The sequence below is a fragment of the Oncorhynchus mykiss genome, chromosome 23, assembly GCF_013265735.2.
Source record: "Oncorhynchus mykiss isolate Arlee chromosome 23, USDA_OmykA_1.1, whole genome shotgun sequence".
In the NCBI taxonomy this organism is placed as follows: domain Eukaryota; kingdom Metazoa; phylum Chordata; class Actinopteri; order Salmoniformes; family Salmonidae; genus Oncorhynchus; species Oncorhynchus mykiss.
Window position 1 is genome coordinate 13,858,162 of NC_048587.1, and position 24,289 is coordinate 13,882,450.

The 24,289-nt window shown below is 46.3% G+C and overlaps 1 protein-coding gene across 6 annotated transcripts in view; it reads left to right on the forward strand.

Annotated features, from left to right (window-relative positions):
* Positions 1-24,289, forward strand: part of cpeb3 (cytoplasmic polyadenylation element binding protein 3) — a 65,162-nt gene that overhangs the window by 33,919 nt on the left and 6,954 nt on the right. For 4 of the 6 annotated variants that reach the window (XM_036959923.1, XM_021580234.2, XM_036959925.1 and 1 more), the window contains exons 4-10: positions 4,244-4,300; positions 7,262-7,285; positions 8,680-8,847; positions 9,767-9,856; positions 22,528-22,646; positions 22,877-22,991; positions 23,427-23,608. In XM_036959923.1, the coding sequence (XP_036815818.1) occupies positions 4,244-4,300; positions 7,262-7,285; positions 8,680-8,847; positions 9,767-9,856; positions 22,528-22,646; positions 22,877-22,991; positions 23,427-23,608 (755 nt within the window). The remainder of the gene's footprint in view (positions 1-4,243; positions 4,301-7,261; positions 7,286-8,679; positions 8,848-9,766; positions 9,857-22,527; positions 22,647-22,876; positions 22,992-23,426; positions 23,609-24,289) is intronic. The other 2 variants (XM_036959924.1, XM_021580236.2) reach the window with 1 other exon arrangement.

A 24,289-nucleotide genomic window follows, 5' to 3' on the forward strand; every position in this document is an offset into this window, starting at 1 on the left:
ACTATGAGGTTGGAATGATACATAGAAATTATGATAATGCCGTTTTGGTATATATATCAGCCTGTTTTTGTTGGATTGAGTTTTGGCCTGCCTGGTGACATCACCAAACCAATAACAGAGAGGTTGAGTACAGACCCACTGAGCAATGGTGTTTTGTTGATTTTATAAGTCAATATATGATAAAACCTTACTATTGACTCCCATTTTATCAGGAGGGAAGCTACAACTTCAGAGTTAACAGATGGGGTAAGATGATGAAAGGGCAGTGAAGGCTGGTTCGTTTGGGTCAGAGAGGTGTCACAGCAGCTTGACCTTGAGGTAAAAGGATGTTGAAAGGTCACCCAGACAATCAGGCCCTTTTGGCCAGGCTGACCGATTTTAAACTGAGCTTGACCTAGACCAGAAAAATGACGGCTAACTCAAATGTGCACCTTCAATCATTTGAAGGTGCCGTCATTGTAAGTAAGAATTTGTTCTGAACTGACTTTCCTAGTTAAATGAAATAAAACATTTGCTCAATCGCCGACACCAAGAAGATTCTGCACTTTAAACAGTCATTGTCGGGAGGTGAGGTAAGAGTACTTTCTAAGCTTCGTTGGCGGTGGTAAAGGTTAGACACACACACACACACACACACACACACACACACACACACCAACTAGCTCCATTAGCTTAGTTAAGCCTTTGTCCATCCAGCCTCTACCAGCAGAAGTTGATGAGATGAGCTTTGATGAAAAACAGTCTTGTAGTCTTATTCTATTGGCCTTTCTTTTGAGTGTATTCTTGATTGTTTTTTTGGAGAGAAAGATGTCTCATTTCCGCAACATCTCGGGTAAATAAAGCTGACATTTGTCCTTTGCGGTTTTCAGACAGTAGGGGAGTTGCTCTTCATTGCCTGTAGCCCGAGTGTGAGACCTCATTCTCTAGTCTCAAGGTGTTTTTGTCGGCTGGGTTAACATTTCCACACCTCCCCGTTGACTTGCCAGTCCTCCCCATAACTGCTGCTCTGGCTTTTTCCAAAGGCAGTTATTGGGGAGCTTTAATATGTTCTTTAATGTGGAACAGAGGTTGAAAAACGTGGCTGAGGCAGAGTCTGAGAGAATTCCAGGTGTGAAGCAATGGCTGATGAGCACCTCATGGAATCTAGAGGAAGGTTAACCCTTTAGGAGCATAATATGCTGTACAATGCTTCTCTAAATGCAGCCCATTGAAAACCAGTCCATTTAGGCTAAACCAAACACACCTAGCCTTTCCTAAGACCTAGTCTGGGGAGGTTTCTGCATAAACATCAGAGATGGTTTGGAGAGATAATAGACTAGCGTCTTCACTCTGTCCAGTTCACCAGTAGTGTACAGCAGCTACATTTCTCCAGTCCAGTGCTCCAACACAGTGTTTCTTAATCCGGATCTTGGGGACACCAAGGGTTGCACATTTTAGTCGTTGCCTTAGTGCTAAACCTGATTCAAATCGTCCAAGCTTGATGATTAGTCGATCATTTTGAATTAGCTGTGTAGTGCCATGGCAAACACTAAACATGCACTGCCTTTGGTTCCCCAGGACCAGGACCCCCCCCCCCCCCCCCCCCCCCCCCCCCCCCCCCCCCCCCCCCCCCCTGCCCAAGCCCTCGGTGAGGAAATGTCACCAGCCTAGCACCCTGAGGCCATGCCACTGAACTGGGGAAGCAGATGGCACTGGCCCAGAGCTATTTTAGGGCTTTTGGGAGCAACTGTCCATTTTGTCACCACTAGAATGCCTGGGAGGTATTAATTAAGCACCAAACGGAAGATAACAGACAAACGGGGATGGAGTACCTGAACGTGTCCACTAGAAACTGTCATTTTCTCCTACCGTCACAAAACATTTTGCTACAGTGTTCCCTAATGAATACAACCCTGGTTTAGGTAGGACCACCATGGACCCCAGCTATTTAAGAGGCAAAATGGAGGCATCACATCGCTCTCCTCCCAGTGCACCTAGAGCTAGGGGGCTGGATATATTCCGTGTTGGCTGTGACCTAACACTCCAGTAATGCTGTGAACATTTGTACGTTTTACTGTACATTGTAAAAAGGTTTGCAAATCCATAATGTTGTACCTGAAGACACAGCACGTTGTGGTTCCTATTGAGTGTCTCGCCACAGTTCAAACCAAACCACACATTTTAAATCTAGAGTACGAGTCAGGGATGTTATTATACCAAGTCGCTATCTTCCATCTCACATTGTTTACCGTTTCGGAGAAACAATGTTGCTATGTCCTCTGGCCTACTGAGTCTGACTATATCGATTAGAATATTATTTTGACACCCTTTTTGACAAGTAGCACAACATGCTCACTCAGGCGTGTCACAATACGGTGATGCTGGCACACGCAATAAGATTTCTTCACTCAAGATAGCCAAACCATGCCCTCATTCAGTTAGAAATAGCAGTATGGGGGGGGGGGGGGAGAGGGTGAAAATTGACTTGGTGGGTGTGTGCGTGCGTGCACACACGCTCTTTTTTTTTTTACGGGATTGACTATGCAAAGGATTGCCATATAAGCCCCTCTGTTCTCATGCTGGATTATGACTCGTTGAGAACTGTGAGGAAATGCACATCTGCTCTCATCTGTTGATCTGTTGGATGGTGGTGGCTGTGCTGGTTCCTCCCCTCTCTCTGGTTTTCACCCAGAGAGCACTACAAGTTTCACTGTGGTTTCCAGCCTAGGAGGAGGGGACTGGGCCATATTCATTAAGCCCCGAACGGAAGACTACGGACTGAAAACGAAAGGGACCGTACTCCGTTTCTAAGCATTTGGCTCTTGTCTGCACCTAATGTGGTCCAAACTGTTGAAAATCTTTTATCTGTCTGCTGCGGCTTAGTTTTGAAACGTTTTTGACACGTTTGCGCCGTTCCAGCTTGCGACGGCGGCTGCCACAGTCTCTCTCAGGTTTCTCTCCTATATATAGACACCCACTCGGTAAACCAAGATGTCTGCCCCTGCCATTACCCTTGCTTTGTGGAGATACTGTCGAGACTAAGTGCAGATGTTTAGCACTGCGTTGAAACATGTTGCCCTGTTGGAGCCAACGCGTTAGTTGCACGTTTTCTGTTGGGTAATGGATGTAGAAATATCTGCCATTTAGAGGCAAGGTTGCCTTGCCGGACCATTTCTTTCATTATATGAACCCTGTTTCTCTGCTGTCCATGACGGCATTTTGCTGCTCATGTGTTTGCAAGCCAGCCAGTAGTTTAGTGTTGTTGAAAGGAAGGACTGTGAAATCGAAAGTGTCACTTTAAAATATGGATGCTCATTTGTCTTTGGCTACAGTGACTCATAATCATAACGCAACTGTTCGCGATGAAACAGCCTACACTGTGTGTGTGTGTGATTTTATTGTGGCCTTGACAGGTGCCATTTTGTTCCTTCTCTTGTTTCGTGGAAATGAACAATGGAAACGTATTCAGAAGTAGCGTCGTCGTGACGCACCTAGGGCGCATCAGCACCTAGGGCGCATCAGCACCTAGGGCGCATCAGTGGTCGACTTGAGGATCGAGTGTAGGCTTTGACAGCCAGGCTACCACAAACACCAATAATAATCAGTGCAGAGTATCGAGAGTGACATGTTTTATGTTTCCTTCAGTCCTTCCCTATTTGCTGCTTGAGATGAGCTTGGCCGTGTGTGTTGTGTGTTGTGTGTGTGTGTGTGTGTGTGAGAGAGAGAGAGACCGAGCCAGAAGGAGGGGAGATGTACTACAGTTTGTACCAGGAAGTCCTTTCCCTGGTTGGTGTGGAGGATGTCTGGGCATGTCCACACCACACTCTTGTCACCAGAGCAGAATGCATGCTCTGTCACATTCTTTGCGTTGGAATGTGTGTGTGTGAGAGATGTGACACAGGAGAGCGAGATAATTGAATGACTGTTTTCCATAGCCCAGCCTAAATCTTTATTTTGTGTATTACACACGTTTGCCCTGGTTTGGTTTCTCAATGGTTCTAGCTTCATGTTCCGCGGGCGCCTTTTTACCAGGTTATGTAGAACAATATAACGCGTGCTTAGCATGCAACGTTGTACGCTACACGTGTTGTCCCCTCAGAACATTCACATAAGTTCTAGGTTTCGTGTTAGCGTTTCCATGTTTTGTGCTGGTATGGAACACGGTGAGTGTTTTTTTTGTTTTGTTGTTGTTGTTGCGTATGAGACACTGTTATGTAGGCCGACACGCGCGGGTTATAACCTTTAACATCTTGTTTCTCTACAGGACGCATGGGTCTGAACTTTCACCACCCCGGAGCAGATCACATCATGCCATTGAACAGTGAGTAGCATTTCAAAGCGTATACAATCCTTATCACTCTATGTTACCATGTTATTATGGGCGTGTGTGTGTTTGCTTTAATCGTGGCCACTTTTAAGGGGTTGCCATTGTGTTGCTTCTCTATTTTATGGAAACGAGCGGCAGAAACCGATTCAGAAGTCGTGTCGTCTTAACGCATCTACGCAGGATGACTCGGGGATATGCCCTAGCTTCTAGGGTTGGGGCGGGGATCACCACAGGGCCCATGCCCATACCCATGCTAATCCCACCTCGCACCCCTTGCCAAGTGTTACCCCCTGACACCATAAACCCAGCGTGGACCCCTCTCTCAGCGCAGAGCAGGGAGGAACCGCTGTCAAATACCGTCTGTAAGCCTGGACCCCCCCCCCAACCCCCGTTCCCCCTAGCAGATGGCAAACAGCCCACACCTCTCTGGGTCGTACCATGTGGAAGAGGTCACAGGGTTTGGTCCACACAGGCTCTAGTTGAGGCCGGCAGCAAGAGTTTTTCAATTTTCCGTCTCTAAGAGAGAAAAAATCCTCATATTTCAGAAATGTCAGAAAATCAATTTTTCTCCCTCTGTCCAGGTTTTAGACAGTGAGTTGTCAAAAGGCTCTTTCTTTCAGCCTTGCCAATTTAATTGACAGGGGAGAGGATTGGGGTGTCCATGGTGACTGGTGGAGCTCAGCTCAAGACATCTGGGAGTGTCAGTCGAGTCCTGGGTCATGTTCATTAGGCACCAATCGAGAGAAAACAGACTGAAACAGGGAGGGACTACCTCTAACCCAGTGTGATTTGAATCAGGTGTAGGGCTAAGGCAAGAACTAAACGTTGATTTTTGTTTTCCATTTCAAAACATTTTCGGGTGTTATGGCCTTATGAACACAACCCTGGCTCTCCTTACTTGCCTGTTTGGGGATGCCAGCAGGGAAGCAGTAAGAAAATAGTGGAGAAGAGGATGAATGGAAAGGGAGAAGATATCCAACAAGGCTTATAGTAACTCATTTTACTGCTGTCACAGCTTGACAACACTGTGCCGTCTGTTTTCTCTTCAACTTGTTCTTTTCATCGTCAGTCCTTTGGGGAACGCGTTTGAAATCGGATGTTAAACTGCTCTTCTGGAGCGTTTAACTTAGTCTCCGATCTGCACGGAGCTCCGGCATCTGTCAGAATTGGCGCTCACTGCTGTAGTAGTCTGCCATGTTTTAGACGGCAAGGCTTTGGATGTGAAGAAAGCGGGTTAACGTTAATCTCCTCTTCATTTCTCACCATTGTTTTGCCCAGACTATAGAGACTGGGTCTCCTAACGATTTCTACATCTACCCACTGCTTCTCTTTCTTAGATGAAGGATGAGCCAGTGAGACACCCAGCATGGATTTATGGATAAAGAAGGGCAGGTCTGTGGATAGTTCAAGGAGCTAGCAGGCGTTTTTCCAGTACCGCTCCTCCCCAGGAGATATCCCCCCGTCTTTCCTTCTAAGTCTCCTCTCTGACACTCCTTATTTTTGAGTCTGTGCCAACTCCTGCCATTCCCTCCCTCTCATCCGCCTCCTCGTCTTATTCTCCCTCACCAGGGTGACGGACACACAGTTCCCCCAACACCACTTACTAGTCCACACTAGATCAGTGGGTTCCACTCTTCCACCTTCTTCCCCTTGTTGCTAGGTGCCTTTGTCTCTCCCAAGGCCCATACGGTGGAAGAAGAATGCGGAGAACACCGGTCGGAACAACTCTGCTCTGTGGTGAGAAGAGACCGAGTTTTAATGAAAACCCAGTGAGAGAAGAGGTCTGGATGCAGTGTTTCTGTCAAGAGCGAGGGAGGGGGGGGGGGGGGGGGGTCACACAATGGCACCATCACAATGGACACCCCCATATTGGTTTCTAGGAGAAGACTTTGTTCTCCGTGACATTTTGACTGTGTGAAGGTCTGTTTAGGGATGCATTACTCACCCCCCACCCACCCACCCACACACTGTCTACTGGCATTAATGTTATAGACTCTTAATACCTCAGTCTGCCTTCTGTCTGCTTTTTTTCTCAGGCACAACCAGGCTCCTATTCAGGCATGTTGGGTGCATTTTTAAAGAAGGTTACGAAATGTCACATGTGAACACACACACACACCAAACAACACATTAGTTTAGTTTTTTTCAAGTTAGTGCTTTGCTACCGTATTTCCTGAGCTCGAGCTGATACTCCAAAGTTTTTTTTTTGTGAGAGCTCACGCACACGCTAACTAATGAAATGGAGAGAAAGGTCACGACGTCTTATCGCTCGCTGCCTGCTGTACCTTTGTGCCTGTTCACTAGATTGCGATCTCCCAGCCAACCCTATCACATGGTAGGGCAGTCCTCCTCTCTCTCTTTTCCTGTCTGGACTCTGAGACTCAGGCTGTCACCTCCATGGCTCCATCCAGGGCAGCTGTGGGTGGAAATTTCCCCACGGGATAAAGACTAATCTTCCACTAGTTCGTGGTAATGGCTAACGACAACCTGTCTAACGTCTCTGCGTGCCGCTTTATCGGTCACATTCATGAATATTCACGCTGCGGAGAAATTAGAGCAAAACGTGAGTTAGGTAGTAGTCCGTGTTTCTTGCCTGAGATTATAACCTGGGTTATAGGGTCTTGTTATTGCAGGTGACTATTTCAGAGTAGTTAGGCCTATTATAACCTCGCCCATTATCCTCTAGTCTAGTCTAGTCTAGCCCGGCTCAGGTACAGTAGGCGCAGCAGGCTTCCTGTGGGATACTGCCAGCCAACCCATAATGACTCCTTGTCTACCTCCATCGCTGATGATTAGGTGTGGCTGTCTGCGTCTGTGGTGTCACTGTTGCCTTGGTGATGTTCTGCCTGGTTGTCTTTCCACGAAACCCATGTCTCTGTCTCTCTCCCTCTCCTTTCCATACCCCTCTGTCTCTCTCTCCCCCCCACCCCTCCCTCTTCCGCTGTTCACAAGCAGCCAGGAGCTATGGCCGCAGAAGAGGTAACGTGTGGAGTTCTACTCTTTCTGCTTGCTAAAATGAACGGGAGGCACGAGCGCAATTGCTTGGCTCTCTCTCCGTACTGGCGTCTCTCTCTCTCTCTCCAAGGCTACCGGGTTCTAGTGGAATGTCACATAATCTGCCTCCATCTGTGCCGTGATTGGATGAAATCCTATTCATTTGTACACGTCTTTTTGTTTTAACGTCATTACATTTCTTTAAACGTCGAGAGGCGGATCATTTTAGTATCTTGAACTTTTTTTTCTCCTCCATTTTTCTTAATGCAACTTTGTTTTCTCTTTTAATATTCTGAGTCATTGTGCTGCTCCTGTATATCGCTATAGGCAACTGCATTGGCTGCTGCTTGTGGATTATTCATGAATTCTCAAGTATAGACCCTCCATATATTATGGACAGTTCCGGAGGAAGTCCATTTGGATTTGGGCCAAAATGTTTAAGTCTAGACCATAAAAACATTGAGGAAAGTACAGTGACTCAAACTGTTTATGTCCTGAATGGCTGAAATGGGTGCTGCGGACATACTCTTCTCTGACTTTTGGAGTGTTCAACTAATTCATACCTTTACTCAGTGAGGAACCCCGGTAACATATGCAACGTTTGTTGCAATGCTTGTATTGTGTGTGTGTGTAAGAATTGTAGTACTTTTTTAAGTCTGGCTGTTGGCAGCACATTCGTCCACATGTCGACGGAGCTTATGACTCAGCGATCAGCAAATCGTGCAGTTGTCATCTTCAAGTCAGTACAGCTAATAAAGGGGGAGGCCTCCATCGCCATTTACCACTGTTGTGCACTTACATAGAAAGAGACTATCGCCTTGTACCTGCTGGCATGGTAAATACAACTCTATTTAAAGTAGCCTACGCGTATCTGAGGCTGTAGACGTTGCCTGCAGCACCACTCAGTCAGTGCCATGGAATTAGAACAGAAACGCATAGCAAAATGATATGATCTCTATGGTCAGTACACAGTCCTCTATGTGCTCACATTTGTAATAGGTAATCAACTGCTGTGGCAAATGCCCTCCATCCCTTTGTTCCTATGGCCCGCGGAAACAAGGGTCCATCTGGTGTAAGAAGGCTATGAAGACCCTGTGTTGGTTTGTAATTGGACCAAACTGGATGGACTCGAGGGTGGAGGAGGGCGGGCCCACAAGGTTTTGAAGAAATATAACTCATGAAGAAGCATGATGGTGCTTTGACCTTCCCCTCTAAGGAGGCTATTGTCACCTGTTTTAATAACATGTTTCTCTTCCTTTCTCTTCATGTCCTCCCTGTCTTCTCCTCTTCCGTTCTGTGCCCTTCTATTTTCCCATCTTCTGCCTGTTACTCTTGCTGGTCCCCTCTCTCTATTTCCCCTCCCACCTCTCTCTTTCCAGGTCGCTCTTCACTCTTTCCGTTCGAGGACGGTTTCCTGGACGACGGGCACGGTGACCCCTCTCTGACCCCGGGGTTGAACTCGCCCACGCGCTGTCAAAACGGCGAGAGGATGGAGCGCTACTCCAGGAAGGTGTTCGTCGGAGGCCTTCCCCCTGACATAGATGAAGGTACGGACGGGTGGCAGTGGCACTAGCCTGTGTCCCAGATCTGTTTGGGTTGTCTTGCCAGCCCTTGTGGTCAGTGTTTGTCATGTCAGTGACCATGGAAGTTGGCAAGACCGCACAAACAGATCTTCACTTTACTGTACAATCACTATGTATCCTCACAGAACGTCCATCAACTGCATGGCACGTTAATCAGATGAGTACATGTAGGGTTTAGGATAGTGCCAGATGTGGGTCTACAGATGCTGGTAGCCCTTCTGGCTCAGTGGGCTAAAGGGCTGGTTCTGTGTCTGTATGATGCCGCTGTCTGTCATGAAGCTGGTTCTCTGGGACTGTGGACTGACTGGTTATGTTCTGTGGGTTTGAGGCAGTGAGCTGGCAGTCAGTCTGGCAGCAGATGTGATAGTGTGTTATCCCACAAAGTGTGAAGAGGGCCTGACTGCGTGGTAGGACTATGAGCAGTGTCACCATTCCAGATTCCCAATGTGGCTTTCATGAGACACGCACACACACACACACACTTAAACACACACAGAACACAACACTTGCACAAAACACACACATACATACACATACTAGTACACACATAGAGAACACAACACACACAAAGAGTTTGTGAACAATGCGTGCCCATGACCTCTTGGAATATTTCTGAGTTTCCACAGTACAATGACCCTAGTGAGAACAGAAGCTGTCTGGCCTGGAGTGTGAAGACGTGTTTAATGCAGTAGACTAGTGGACAGCATTTTGGAAAACAAGCAACAATACATTATTTTCCTGGGTTTTGTTGATAGCACACAGTGAGGGGTAGACAGACACATTTTTGTTGTTGTCGGCAGCCTGCTTGTAGACAAATGGTTTCCGTGGGAGAGTGCGCTATGACTGCGTTGACGTGTTGTCTTCATTCATCTTTTTCCTGTAGATGAGATCACCAACAGCTTCCGTCGCTATGGACACCTGGTGGTGGATTGGCCCCACAAAGCCGAGAGCAAGTCCTACTTTCCACCTAAAGGTAAGAAGAGTTTCGCCTTCGCCACACCAGTCTGTAAAATAACAGACCTCAGTCCACAGTAAAAGGTGTTATTGTTCAGTCACTGTCTCAGGGAGATCATGCTGCGCTGCTAAGGCAAAGGTTGTTTGCGAAGGGTTACGTTACCCAGAATTCCAGGGTCAGGGCGTCTCGGGGCATCTGTTTATTAATATGGCGCCCTACTGCTATCTCAGGGATAGAAACACACACACACACACACACACACAGAGCCCAACTCTGGTCTTGAACCACAGGCTACTGAAGGGCCCAGAGCGCAGTGTTTTTCTGTTTAATACCTGGAGAGTGCAAAGGCTTTCTCCTGGCCCCCCTTCCCTCTTCAGTTTCATTTGGATAGGTGACCATAGCGGAGAAGGCCCTTCCTTTCAGGCCCTGTGCCTGTATCACATCACTCCGCGGCCCATCACACACACAGACACTTCTCTGTGTCATATTAGAGAAACTATTAAAGCAGAAATAGCTGACATTCCTTAGGCCGATGGTAATATGCTGCAGCTGTGAAAACTGCCAGTTTCTTCCCTCTCGCATTTTCAATTTCCCATTTTTTGGGGGGGGATGATCGGCTTTTATTTTCAATAGTCCTCGGCTCTCTATTCCAAAGCTCAGGAGGGGGAAAATGCAGCATCCTTTTAGGGGAATGAGTTACGCTTGAGGCCCGTAGGATTCCTTGTAAGGGAGGGAGGGAAGACTTGGTTAGCCACAAGGAAACCACCACCTCGTGTTGTACTCGCCCATGTGTATTGATGTTGTAATGTAGCATTGGGCCACGTACGTATCTCCCTTTTGAAAACACAGATGCCATGTGAGAATGGCTGAAATCCCTTGTTTACACCATCTTCCTAATTATGCGGTTTGAACTCTGCACGTTGTAGTGGTTGAAAGAGTTAGTGGCGAAGTTCTTAGCAGGAGATGTGTGAGGTTCTGCACGTGTGCTTCTTTGTGTGTGTGTGTGCACGTGTGTGTATCCTATCCTTTCATGCGCTGTAACGGGTGCTTCGCAGATGTGCTATTCCCATCAAGTGGTCATCAATCTCTCCCCGTATTAAAAGTGGTTCCAAGCTGACCTAATGGAAGATGGTAGTCATTTTGTTCCGTCTTATGCCACATTAAAAAGAGCAGTTATGTGTCTCTGTACAATTATGAAACTCTTCTTTTTGGTTTGGAAGATGAGGATAACTCATGTTGTGGCTCCCAGGCCACGCGAAGGGCAGGGCACTGTCTATCTACGGGCTGAACTGGGATCAGTTGCAAGCCCGGGGCCAGATAGGTAGTTAACCCTGATGGACAGGCCTGAGGTCCATTCACGGGCCACTGCACTGTTCCTATACTTCCTAGTACATGTGTCCCATGTCGGGCTTAGTCCCATTCTCTCAGCCTGCCTGTGTCTGTCTGTCGGCCGGATGATGTCACTGACCGGTGAGGTTGCCATGGCGGTGGTGCTGCTCACAACTGCTCATTGAGCCCTGCAGTCCCAGGCGTCACCAACGGTGACGAGCTCCAAACACCACTGAAGTTATTTCTGTCTGCTCCGCACGGCAGTAGCGATGAGCCTGGAAGGGGAGGGGGCTCCTTTGGGGTTTAGAGTGGCTGCTTTTAGGATAATGTGTCTGTGTCAGAGCCTGGATGCTGGGAGCTTATCCATGTTACAGGGGGGTGAGGTGCACATAGGCGGGCTTAGGAGGCAGGGGTCTGACACACAGGCCACTCTAATGATGCCACCGGAGCCCCATTGGCAGTGCCCTCGCCCCTAAGGTTGGTTTAACTCTCTTTACTCATGGTACAGAGAAGGTGTGTGGGGGATGCATCGAGTGATTCTTCACAAATTGAGATGATTAGTGAAGCTTTGTTTCACCTCCTCTGGTCTCAGCTGCCTGTGCTCTCGTCACGCTCCCCTGCCTATTTGTTTTAGGAAAGCAGATATTTGTCTCTCTCTCTCCCCCTCCCTAATTTCTTTCCTCCCTCACTCCCTCCCTCCTTCCTCTCATCATGTAAGCTCCTGTCAGCAGTGCATTTTATTTACTTTCAGTGACAGAGTTCGAGCTCTTAGTGGTTGGTCTGGTTTCTCTCTCTTCACCCATTTTCTCTTCCATATCTCTTCCCCTCCCTCTTTCTATCATTGGTCTGACCAATAGGAACCCACGCTTCAAGATTATTTTGATCACGCGGACTGGGATATGTTCATAGTAGCTTCAGAAAATAACACATATACCGTAATGGTGAATGAGTTTATCAGGAAGTGCATAGGAGATGTTGTACCCACTGTGACTATTAAAACCTACTCCAACCAGAAACAGTGGATAGATGGGAGCATTGGCGCAAAACTGAAAGTGCGAACCACCGCATTTAACCAGGGAAAACAACCTCTCACTCAACGTAAAAAAAACCAAGGATATGTTTTTGGACACCAGGAAACAGCAGAGGGAGCACCCCCCTATCCACATTGATGGGACCGCAGTGGAAAGCTTCAAGTTCCTCGGTGTACACATCGCTGGCAAACTGAAATGGTGCACCCACACAGACAGTGTGGTGAAAAAGGCGCAACAGCGCCTCTTCAACCTCAGGAGGCTAAAGAAATTTGGCTTGTCACCTAAAACCCTCAACTTTTACAGACGCACAATTGAGAGCATCCTGTCGGGCTGTATCATCGCCTGTTACGGCATCGCCTGCCACAGGCAGTGGCTCGGGTGGTTGATGTCCTTGATGATAGTTTTGGCCTTCCTGTGACATTGGATGCTGTAGGTGTCCAGGAGGGCGGGAAGTTTGCCCCGGTAATGCGTTGGGGAGACTGCACCACCCTCTGGAGAGCGTTGCGCTATCATCCAGAAGGTGAGGTCAGTACAGGTGCATCAAAGCTGGGACAGAGAGACTGGAAAACGGCTTCTGTCTCAAGGCCATCAGACTGTTAAACAGCCAACATGTGCTCATCAGAGGCAGCTACCTATAGACATAGATTAGGAATCACTGACTACTCTAAGGAAATTAAACACTAGCCACTTGAATAAACTGTGCTCTATATTCTTCTACGGTATCTTAGTCACTTTAATTGTGTGTAAATATCGTATCACCCATCTCATATGTATATACTGTATTCTATACCATGCCACCTTATCTTAGTCCAATGCCGCTCTGACATATGTATTCTTAATCCATTCCTTACTTAGATGTACGGGTATTTTGGTTATATGTTGTGAAGCTGTTAGATATTACTGCCCTGTCGAAGCTAGAGGCTCAAGCATTTCGCTACACCCACATATGCTAAACTCGTGTATGTGACCAATATATTTGATTTGATTAGGATATAGACTCGGTGGCCAGTTTATTAGGTACAGCCCGCCACCAGCCTGTACTGTTGACACCAGGCAGGATGGGGCCGTGGACTCATGCTGCTTACACCAAATCCTGACGCAACAGGAACCGGGATTCGTCGGACCAGGCAATGTTTTTTTTCACTCCTCAGTTGTCCAGTGATGGTGATCACGTGCCCTTCTTATTTTTAGCTGATTGGTGTGGAACCCGGTGTGGTCTGTTGCAATAGCCTATCCGTGACAAGGACTGGCGAGTTGTGTGTTCCCGAGATGCCGTTCTGAACACCACTGTTGTACTGCGTCGTTATTTGCCTGGTTGTGGCCTGCCTGTTAGCTTGCTCAATTCTTGCTATTCTCCTTCGACCTCTCATCAACGAGCTGTTTTCGCCCACAGGACTGCCACTGACTGTATGTTTTTTGTTTGTCGCACCATTCTCTGTAAACCCTAGACACTGTCGTGCGTGAAAAGCCCAGGAGGCCGGCCTTTCTGAGATATTCGAACCGGGGTGCCTGGCACCGACGATCATACCACACTCAGTCGCTTAGGTCATTAGTTTTACCCATTCTAACATTCAATCGAACAGTAACTGAATGCCTCGATGTCTGCCTGCTTTATGGAGCGAGCCACGGCCACATGACTCACTGTCTGTAGGAGCAAACCATTTTCGTAAATGGGGGGGTGGCATATCTTTACATTTTGCTGCCTTACAAATGTTATCTAAAAATGGATTAGGGTAAGTGTACTTATTAAGCCAACCCCCAAATCTAAGTTTAGACATTTCTATATTTGATAGACATTTAAATATTTGATAAAAAGTAAAAAGTCCGGACCTTAAGCCCATAGGTGTTCCAAATACCCCCCCCCCCCCCACCCCTGTTAAACAATACATTTTTATTCATTTCCAAATATTCAAAACTTACAAACTGACATTTCTTATGTAAAATTGTATTATATGAATCACCCCTGAAGTTAAACTGATCATTACTATTCATCATGAAATAACATAAGATCTATGTGGAGATCTATTTGGATATCTATGTGGACTTAGGCTTCTGTTCGTTGACAACCAGTACACGCCTGGCTCAACTAATCGTAGACTTTAATCAAGACCTTAATCAGGTGTGTTACTGCTTGGTTAGAACAAAACCCTGCACCAACACCAGCCCTCTGTGGAAAAGAAGCTATGCACACAGACTGTAACACACACTGGCCCTCTGGATAAGAAGCTATGCACACAGACTGTAACACACACTGGCCCTCTGGATAAGAAGCTATGCACACAGACTGTAACACACACTGGCCCTCTGGATAAGAAGCTATGCACACAGACTGTAACACACACTGGCCCTCTGGATAAGAAATCATGCACACAGACTGTAACACACACTGGCCCTCTGGATAAGAAATCATGCACACAGACTGTAACACACACTGGCCCTCTGGATAAGAAGCCATGCACACAGACTGTAACACACACTGGCCCTCTGGATAAGAAGCCATGCACACAAACTGTAACACACACTGGCCCTCTGGATAAGAAGCCATGCACACAGACTGTAACACACACTGGCCCTCTGGATAAGAAGCCATGCACACAGACTGTAACACACACTGGCCCTCTGGATAAGAAGCCATGCACACAGACTGTAACACACACTGGCCCTCTGGATAAGAAGCCATGCACACAGACTGTAACACACACTGGCCCTTTGGATAAGAAGCCATGCACACAGACTGTAACACACACAACTTTCAATTCATTATCTGAAAGGTGATTCACATTTGCTGTACTGCTATTCTTGTTAATTATTTATACTCGTCTTCCTAAAGCCTATCTGAAGACCATTTCAAATCTCCCTCTCTACTGTCTTACAAAGGTACAAGTGGTGGACAAAAAAACTGATGAACAAGGACAACCCCCCCACCCCCCACCCAAAAGTGCATGAGAAGTCGCCCAATAGTTATCCCCTTGCCCCTCGTTTGTTGCCATTTTTGTCCACCAATTGTATGAGAAATATTATTTCTTGCCTATATAAAAGTAAAGTTCCAAAGATATACAAAACCGTATCACAAGTGTGGTGCATTTGCGTTTCGACAGAGCGTCGGGAATAAACAAGAACCTCTGGATTGGAGTTCACACGGAGCCAGCTGCGGTCTGTACGATCATCACCCTGACATCCCTCCCCTCTGATGTTATTCTTCTGTCTCTGCATCAACGACTACCTTGTCCACTCAAAGGGACTTGAGGTTTCTAATTGTTCCTAATAGTTTCCAGTCTTGGTACAGGCACAATGGCTAGATGCATAATGTGCACAACTGTAGTTTTGTGTGTGTTTTTTTTATTCATCAACTTAAATCTGAACAAGAGACATTTATGCTCATGCTCATTGAATATTGGGATATCAACACACTGTCCCCGTGTGTTTCATTGCAAACTCTGCTTAATAAGAGTATACTGGGCTTAATTGGAACAACAGTGATTTATTGTATTAAAAAAAAGACAGAATAGGAAAGCCTACTCATAAAATATTTGGAAACCAATGGTTTGGGGTATAAATACACAGTCTACAAAACATTATGAACACCTGCTCATTCCATGAGATAGACTGACCAGGTGATTTCAGGTGAAAGCTGTTGATGAAGGGGAGGAGACAGGTTTAAAGAAGGATTTTTAAGCCTTAAGACAATTGAGACATGGATTGTGTATGTGTGCCATTCAGAGGGTGAATGGGCAAGACAAAAGATTGAAGTGCCTTTGAACAGGGTATGGTAGAAGGTGCCAGGCACACTGGTTTGTGTCTGTAATGCTGCTGGGTTTTTCACGCTCAACAGTTTCCTGTGTGTTATCAAGAATGGTCCGCCAACCAAAGGACATCCAGCCAACATGACACAACTGTGGGAAGCATTGGAATCAACATGGGCCAGCATCCCTGTGGAACGCTTTCAACACCTTGTATAGTCCATGCCCTGATGAATTGAGGCTGTTCTGATGGAAAAGGGGGGAGTGCAACTCAATATTAGGAAGGTGTTCTTAATGTTTTGTACACTGTATAGACTACAGTATTATGCAAAGTTAGTTTTCATCATATTGAATAATATTGATTTATTGCCATATTCTGTATAGATGGTGCTTTTTGTGCTACTGTACCCTTTAACCCTTGTACCTGTATACAAGTTGAAAATGGCCGATTTGGGCACTGATAAACATCTAAATTGGAACACAGTGGCTTGACAGTAACATGCTAAACATGACGTCAGAACTCTGGCTCTGCGCTTCACAGCGCTGTATGGGTTTTGACTGACAACTGTTCTGAACTTGAGCACCTCAAGAAGTTGCCCCCCATCCTTCCTTCAGAATTGTTTAAGCTCAGTTAAATCGGTTGTTGATCATTGCTAGACAACTATTTTCAGGTCTTGCCATAGATTTTCAAGTAGATTTAAGTCAAAACTGTAACTCTGCAACTCAGGAACATTCACTTTCTTCTTGGTAAGCAACTCCAGTGTAGATTTGGCCTTGTGTTTTAGGTTATTGTCCTGCTGAAAGGTGAATTAATCTCCAAGTACCTGATGGAAAGCAGACTAAACCAGGTTTTCCTCCAGGATTTTGCCTGTACTTAGCTCCATTCTGTTTTTTTTTTTTTTTTATCCTGGAAGAACTCCCCAGTCCTTAACAATTACACGCATACCCATAACATGATGCAGCCACCACTGTGCTTGAAAATATGGCAAGTGGTACTCATTAATATGTGGTATTGGATTTGCCCCAAACTTAACCTTTTGTAGTCAGGACAAAAAAGTGAATTGCTTGCCCAATTTTTTGGCAGTATTACTTTAGTCCCTTGTTGCAAACAGGATGCATGTTTTGGAATATTGTTTTATTCTGTACGGGCTTCCTTTTCACTCAGTCAATTAGGTTTGTATAGTGGAGTAGCTACAATGTTGTTGATCCATACTCTGTTTTCTCCTGTCACAGCCATGTTCAATGTCTGCTTTTTTATTTTTACCCATTGACCAATAGTTGCCCTTCTTTGCAAGGTATTGGAAAACCTCCCTGGTGGTTGAATCTGTGTTTAAAATTCACTGCTTGACTGCGGGACCTTGGGGTACAGAGATGAGTGGGGTCATAAGAAAATGTTAAACAACTTATTATGTGACTTGTTAAGCAAATGTTCACTCCTGAACGTATTTAGGCTTGCCATAACAAAGGGGTGAATACATATTAACTCAAGACATTTCAGCTTTTCATTTTTAATGAATTAGTCTTTTTTTTTTTTCTAAAAACATAATTCCACTTTGACATTATGGAATATTGTGTGTAGGCAAGCGACAATTTTTTGGGGGGCAATTTAATCAATTTTAAGTTCAGACTGTAACACAACAACAAAAAATGGAAAAAAAGGGGTGTGAATACTTTCTAAAGGCACTGTATCAGCACATTAATATCTTGTTTGCATCAAATATGATCACTTATCTGAGAAGGTACACTTTTTTTTGTTTGTTATTCAAAATGTTTTTCAAGAAGACACTTTCACTTTCAAAATGTGGAATAGGTTGTGTAGATTGGTAGGAGAAAATCTTAATTTAGTCCCTTTTTTTTAGGTAGAATTTAAGGAAACTGAAGATTGTAAGGGTTGTGTAGACTTTCACTAGGCAGTGCTAGGGCAGCTTGGCTTCTGTTTCTCTTCTCTTCCATGTCCTTCCCCCTTCTTTCTGTTTTTAGGATATGCTGTACGTATCAGACATGGTCAGTTGAGACAATTGAGACCGCTTTCTATGTGAGGATTTTGATGATGAGCTGTGAGGGAGCTTTGCCAGAGTCTGCTCTCCACCCTTCACAGATGGGACTCGCTGGCCCATATCCATAAAGGTTCTCAGTCGGTCCAGCTCTAGGATCCGTTTTGCCTTTCAGAGCGTACTAAATAAGACAGTGGGGACCTGCTCCTAGATCAGAACTCTTACTCTGAGATGCTTTATAAATACGGGCCAGACCAGTCTGCAGAGTCGAAGTCCGCACCCCTCTCTTGGCGCTGTAAATCTGGAAAAAAACAAGTTTCCGAATCAGGAAACATTAGCCTTGATAAATTGTCACCCTATTAAATCAACAGACGCATAAACGTTAACCATACTTTGAAATGAGTCTCACCGCTTGAAACGTTATCGTTTAAACTTTTTTCGGAAACTGAAATGTTGGTGGCTATTGATTTGTGAGGGAAGTTTTAGGCTGAAGTTCAGTTGGAGAGCCATAGTGGATGCGCTGTGCAAGTCACTGTTTGTTGGGTAAATTGGTCATCGTTTGTAGTCTTGGAAGTTTTTGAGTCGAGGTGTGAAATTGGAGTGGCTCGTTTGTGAGGTCATGTGTGCCCTGTTTGACACCGTGTTGGCCGTCGGCGAGGGAAAGAGTTTGTTCGTGTCTGAGGTCATTTTGTTGGCCGTAGGACCATGAGGTACCTGTCGTTTTATCTGTAAACAGAATTCTTTACAGTCCAAAACACTGCCTGGCCGTGTGTTTTCTTTTACTCCCTTGGCGCAGTCGGGAGCTCCGCAGTAAAGCTTTTATAAATCTCAGGCACGAGCCACTGCAGATCTGTGCTCCCCTCTCCTCCTCCTCTGGTTTACTAAGCCCCTGCACTGCGGAAGGCTTGCCTGCCTGTCTGGCCCGATTCTCCTTCTCAACTGTGCACTTGCATACTTTCTCACATGGATTTATTAACAATGGTGGAACTTCCCTCCCACCTAATGTTTACACCAATCCTATGCTTTTAAATCCACCACGGGTGTGTGACCGTGCGAGTGCACACGATGGCACCCTTCCTAATGGCGAAGTGTGTGTGTGCCTATTCCGCCTGTTGAATGTGATCCTTACAGTTGCTAAAAGGTGACCGAAGTTAATCCTATACGGTGCTTTGACTCTAACAAGGAAGTGAACACTGTGTACTCACTGTGAAAGCCAAGAACTGCCTCCTTCGTTTAGCGGCTCGGCTAGGCTAGCCCCTTCCCTCAACTGTGTAACCCCTAACGCTACCAGTCAACCGTCCAACCCACTATTTTCCTTCCCCAACGTCTCTTCCTCTATTTTTCTCCTCCATACACACACCATTCTCTTTCTCTCTGTCGCTTGCGCGCTCTCTCTCCCTTTGTGTCGCTCTCTCTCTGTCGCTCCCTTTGTGTCGCTCTTTGTCTGTCGCTCTTTCTCGCGCTCTTTCTCTCTCTCTATTTTACACACTCTTGCTCCGGGACAGAACACGCTGTTCCTTTCCCTGACTGTGGCCTCTGGCTGTCGCGGTCGTTTCTGAAGACTGCTGCATGCAGTCTCTCTCTCTCTCAGTGCTTAAACCACATGATTCCCGACCCGATGACACCCTCTTTATTTAATGTGTTTTTCTATTCTGAGGTTATGACGAAGCACATTGGGCACACACCAGCCTGTTTCCATTATCCTGATTGTCTTAGGTTTTCCCCATGTTGGGCCCAGGAGGTGTCAGTAGCAGAGACACACAGATGGACTAGTCATTTAGTGGTTGTGTTATGGTTGTGGCCTGGGAAATGTGGTTCATTGGTCAGGATGATTTACTACATGAGTGTTAAGTGTGCAACCAGGCTGCACTACTGCCAGTCTGCAAATTAACAATTCCACCTGGTGGTGTGTGTACTTTGAAATGTCCACTTAATGGAGAATCATAGGCCTTGTGTCTTGTTTGCAATCCTTTTCCTTAGATGTCTGTCTTCAAATCATTTTTCCCGCAACTTATTGATACGTCTTGTGATGGCTGAAGTTCCACCTCCTGTGTTTTTGTCCCCTGCGATGAAATCGGTCAGATCGGTTTCCGTCCGTTCATACGTTAGTCACGCGATATCTCAGACAGCACCGGCACGATTTTGACAAAACTGGGGTGAATGATGCCATAAAGATCCGGCATTTACAAAATGACACTGATTGGCCCAAGGCGGGAGCTGTAGTAATTAACAGAAATGTGTGAGTCACACTAGGGAGGAAGAGGCAAAGCGAGAGTGATAACTGGGCACAAAATCTGTAGGTGGCGTTTTTCTGAATGTCAATGAGAGTCGAATTTGGTTTGGTTAATTTGGTTAACAAATCATGTAATGGCTTATTTAATCTAATATAAGTTTTGTAGTGCTTAGTTTGTTACTAGTGTACTAGACGTGACATCGCGGCAACTCTGAGAGAGAAAAAAACACTTTATATCAGAGTTGTGCCTGTTGGTCACACTCGTATCTGCCTTCTTATTGGCTAGAATGGTCTCGCCTCCTTCCGACTGCCTTCTAGTCTGAGTATCAGTCTCTTCAGCTAACATTCCACTCCTTGCCACTTCCAAATAGTCTTTTGGCACATGACATGGAGTACAGGAAGTGGATTAGTTAGAGATTGGTACCCAGGCCAACTGCCTTCCATTTTGTAAGACATGTATTTTTAATTGTTAGTGGCCACTTGAGTATCTGGTCAATTTAATGGGTCACACACGATAACAGAAACGTATTAGTCACACGGGATATCTCAATTGGCCCAAGCGGGGGCGCTGCATCACTCGTGGGGGACGACATGTTTACTGTTGCCTTGTTTTTAGTCCTCCTGATGTACTGAAAATGGCCTTGTGCTGACATATAGCAGCATTGACTTCTGGGGCCTCCTGTTTTTGCTCATGGCGAGTGTGATGCACACGGACTCATCTGTTGTGACGCAGGCAGACGGGGGCCAGAGAAGGGGGTACTAACCTGGGAGGAACATGCTGTCACTGACGCGTGTGAGACATCAGAGACACTAAGTCCCCTTTTGAAGGGCCTGGTTGTGCTGGAGAGGTGGACAGCGAGTGCTGGTTGTGACCTCACTGAAGGACCCTAGACACACACGCTCCACTCAGGTGTGTGTGTGTGTGTGTGTGATGATGATGACTAAGCACTGCCGGGGCTCAGTGAGAAAGGCGAAAGGACTGGGGAGTGGAAATACTTGATGCAGCCCTCGTGGTGACATGCATGGACTTGAACATATATATACTGTCATTCGTGTATACGTTCTTTCTCACACACACACACACACACACACACACACACACACACACACACACACACACACCTTCATTTGCACAGACTCTCTCACACACAGACACACACACACACCTTCATTTGCACACACACACACACATACATACTTTCACGATGTACTGAGTCAGTGTATGTTTCTTTCATCTTTCCTCCTCTTCACCTGCTGCAGCAGTTCCTTTGAGGAATGTCTGAGAGTAAACCGTGACAGTTGCACATTTCTCTGTTCCCCTAATTGCCACTCCGTTCCCGGCCAGGCGCTCTGCGTCCCGCAAATACGCCTGAAAAGCAGTAGCCCCGTCACAGTCAGCTGACACAAGAAAGCACACGCAGCGGCAGGCGGCGCCTCTGCCAGCCTTCTGCACCATAAATGTACGTTCTGTCTGCGTGTGGGCCCGGCTTCCCTCCCTCCACCCCGCCACTCTGCTGCCCGCTCTGCTTTGTGGCTCAGGTTCCCACATCATGTCCCTGGTGGCTCCACAGTTTTGCTCACATGATCACGGCCCTCTAGTTAAGGATATGTCAAATCCTGTGCATCAGAGGTGGAGATGCATGCTACTTGTATGGCTCTGGTCGGTGCTGGCCTATTAGTTGCTGCAAATGTACTCTATTCCACTGAATAGAATACTCCTGTGACACTTTGTCTACCGTTAAATGTGTCATCATTTTCTTGTTCCGTTGTGTTTTCTCATGACCTTTTGTTCACTCTGTTCACACAATTGATACTGTGTTGTTTCCATATCAAATGCTAATACCAGAAGAATAGTGTGATATTAGGGCCATTGGACACCGCTATGCGACTGCTCCTCGAGTGAAACTAGCTGACTCCCATACTCTCAATTACGGAATAGGCATGACCCTAGTTAACTTCCCAACTCTCCCTAACTGACAGAATGGCCTTGACCCGAGGCCAACTCTCGCCTCTCCAACCTGTTCAATAATCGATGATTTAACAATGCACACTGACAAGCCCTCTCCTCCCTTTCTCTCTGTATCTCTCTCTGCTGCAAAGCCAGACCTCATCATCCCACAGGAGGAAATCGTTGCGCACCGTAACTTTCCAAAATGATTTGGAGAGTATTAGGTTGATACATTTTGCACGGGGTACTTTTTTTTTTCGTACTGAAACTGAACAGACTTGATTTGAGCTTTTTTAGGCTGGAAGGTACTGTCTTCCGTGGTTCAGGTTTTAGACAGTACACAGTGTACTTACTGTGAACAGGATATATATTTTTTTTTCTTTAGTCTAAAAACTCTTCTGTCTCTTCTTCCAGGCTATGCCTTCTTGCTGTTCCAAGAGGAGGCCTCTGTCCAGGCCCTGATTGACGCCTGCATCGAGGAGGACGGGAAGCTTTACCTTTGTGTCTCCAGCCCCACTATCAAAGACAAACCAGTCAGTGAATACCGCAGTACTGTACTGTAATACCGTTTTCACACTACTAAGCTGAGCTAAACCGAGACAAGCCGACCTGTACTGTGCCAGTCTGGTTCTACATTCACCATAGTTGCTCTAACTGGGCTTGGAAGGAAAATAACCAAGGCAGTTCGGTTCCGGTTGGGTATAAGGGTGTGGATTTCACGTCAGACACATTACTTCATTAATGATGCATTTCTTTTTTCCAGGTCCAAATCCGCCCCTGGAACCTGAGTGACAGTGACTTTGTGATGGATGGCTCCCAACCGCTGGACCCCCGCAAGACTATATTTGTGGGGGGGGTGCCCCGGCCTCTACGCGCAGGTAGGGGATTGGTCAAAACGGATGTAGATCAGTGGATAGGTTGGTGGATTTTCTGTGTAAGATCGACTGGCGTAGACCGTAGTCTCTACAGGCTGTAATCAACAATACAGTTTTGCCAGTGAGAAAGAAATCCACTTTGTTTCCAGGCGGTTCGCTAACTGCCAGTCATGTCAAAAGTTCATGCAAGGCTCTTTAGGTGGTTCAGCATTTCTGTGCTTGGGACCAACATCACTGACTGGCTGTCTGCTATGTGGCCTACCCTAGTTAAATCAACAGTCAAAGACGACTACTGTAATGCACACTTTCAGGACAATGTTATTGGCAAAGAATGTTATTCAAGTCGCATCATTCTGCTTGTCTCGTAAAAAAATATGCAAACATTTTTAATTCGACAAATTACGGCATGCGGTCATAACATTCTCTCTCGTCCTCTAGTGGAACTAGCTATGATAATGGACAGGCTGTATGGGGGTGTCTGCTACGCCGGCATTGACACTGACCCGGAGCTCAAGTACCCCAAGGGGGCGGGCCGTGTGGCCTTCTCCAATCAGCAGAGCTACATCGCCGCCATCAGCGCCCGATTTGTTCAGTTGCAGCACAACGACATTGACAAACGGGTGAGTGAGACCAAACACTGTGTTCATAATGTCTGTCTCCGTAGCAATAGCGCTTCAGAAGTGGCCCTAAAAGTTGGATAACAGGGAGATATCTTTAGCAGATGAATGACTGACTGACTGGGTTGTGTTCGATAGGGCACGGAAAAGAAACGGTTTTGCAACAGGGAACAAAAAGGAGTGTTTCTCATTGGACAAGTCCAGGTAGTACCTCCCTGTTTGTTAGTTTTCTTCCGTTTGGTGCCGAATGAACACGACCCTAGTGTAACCTCCCAGTAGGCCCTAGTGTAGGCTTTCTTATTTTATTTTATTTTATTTCTTTTATTTAACTAGGCAAGTCAGTTGAGAACCAATTCTTATTTACAATGACGGCCTACCCCGGCCAAACCCGGACGACACCGGTCCAATTGTGTGCCGCCCTGTGGGACTCCCAATCACGGCCGGATGTGATGCAGCCTGGATTCAAACCAGGGACGGCAGTGACGCCTCTTGCACTGAGATGCGGTGCCTTAGACCACTGCGCCATTCAGGAGCCCAATGGTGTGCTGCTGTGGATCTGAACTCTTTAACTCTCATTAAGACCCTATACATAAGAGCTGTCATTATATGCTGGTATCCAACCGACAGTTTGGCGCAGCCTACAATACAGGGAGCCCCGGTTAGGTCTGTGGGATAGAGTTGGCT